The sequence below is a fragment of the Apaloderma vittatum genome, unplaced genomic scaffold (assembly GCF_000703405.1).
Source record: "Apaloderma vittatum isolate BGI_N311 unplaced genomic scaffold, ASM70340v1 scaffold27673, whole genome shotgun sequence".
Classification (NCBI taxonomy): domain Eukaryota; kingdom Metazoa; phylum Chordata; class Aves; order Trogoniformes; family Trogonidae; genus Apaloderma; species Apaloderma vittatum.
The window spans coordinates 64251-64615 of NW_009709163.1; the positions used below are offsets into that span (position 1 = coordinate 64251).

Consider the following 365-nt stretch of genomic DNA (forward strand, 5'->3'; position numbering starts at 1 on the left):
ATGTATTCCAATGCGGTGCCTCTCGGAACATGCGGGAGCCCCTACGCCCGGCCGCTTCTGAGTGGGCAGCAGCAGATTCCTAGGTTGTTGTCAAGTAAGTCGACTCTGCTTTCTACACTTCAGAGTTCTAAAAATGTTAAAAAAGTTTCGTTTTGGTCTGTCGCTACTACAAATAAGTGGATTCAGACATCGATCCCATTGCTCTTCCTTCATGGAATTGCTGTAGCCAAACGTACTAAAACATAGCTGAGTGCCTGTAAGTGGGATCCCGTTTCAAATGCTGCTCCCAGTATTCCAGTGCAGTAGGAAAACCAGCACTTTGCCTAAGGCTAAGGAGATCAAGTACTTTTCTTTAAAACAAGCAA

General features: G+C 45.5%; 1 protein-coding gene across 1 annotated transcript in view; it reads left to right on the top strand.

Moving 5' to 3' along the window:
* Window positions 1-365, top strand: part of XRN2 (5'-3' exoribonuclease 2) — a 34792-nt gene that overhangs the window by 23189 nt on the left and 11238 nt on the right. The window contains exon 27 of the mRNA XM_009866824.1: window positions 3-94. Within this exon, the coding sequence (XP_009865126.1) occupies window positions 3-94 (92 nt within the window). The remainder of the gene's footprint in view (window positions 1-2; window positions 95-365) is intronic.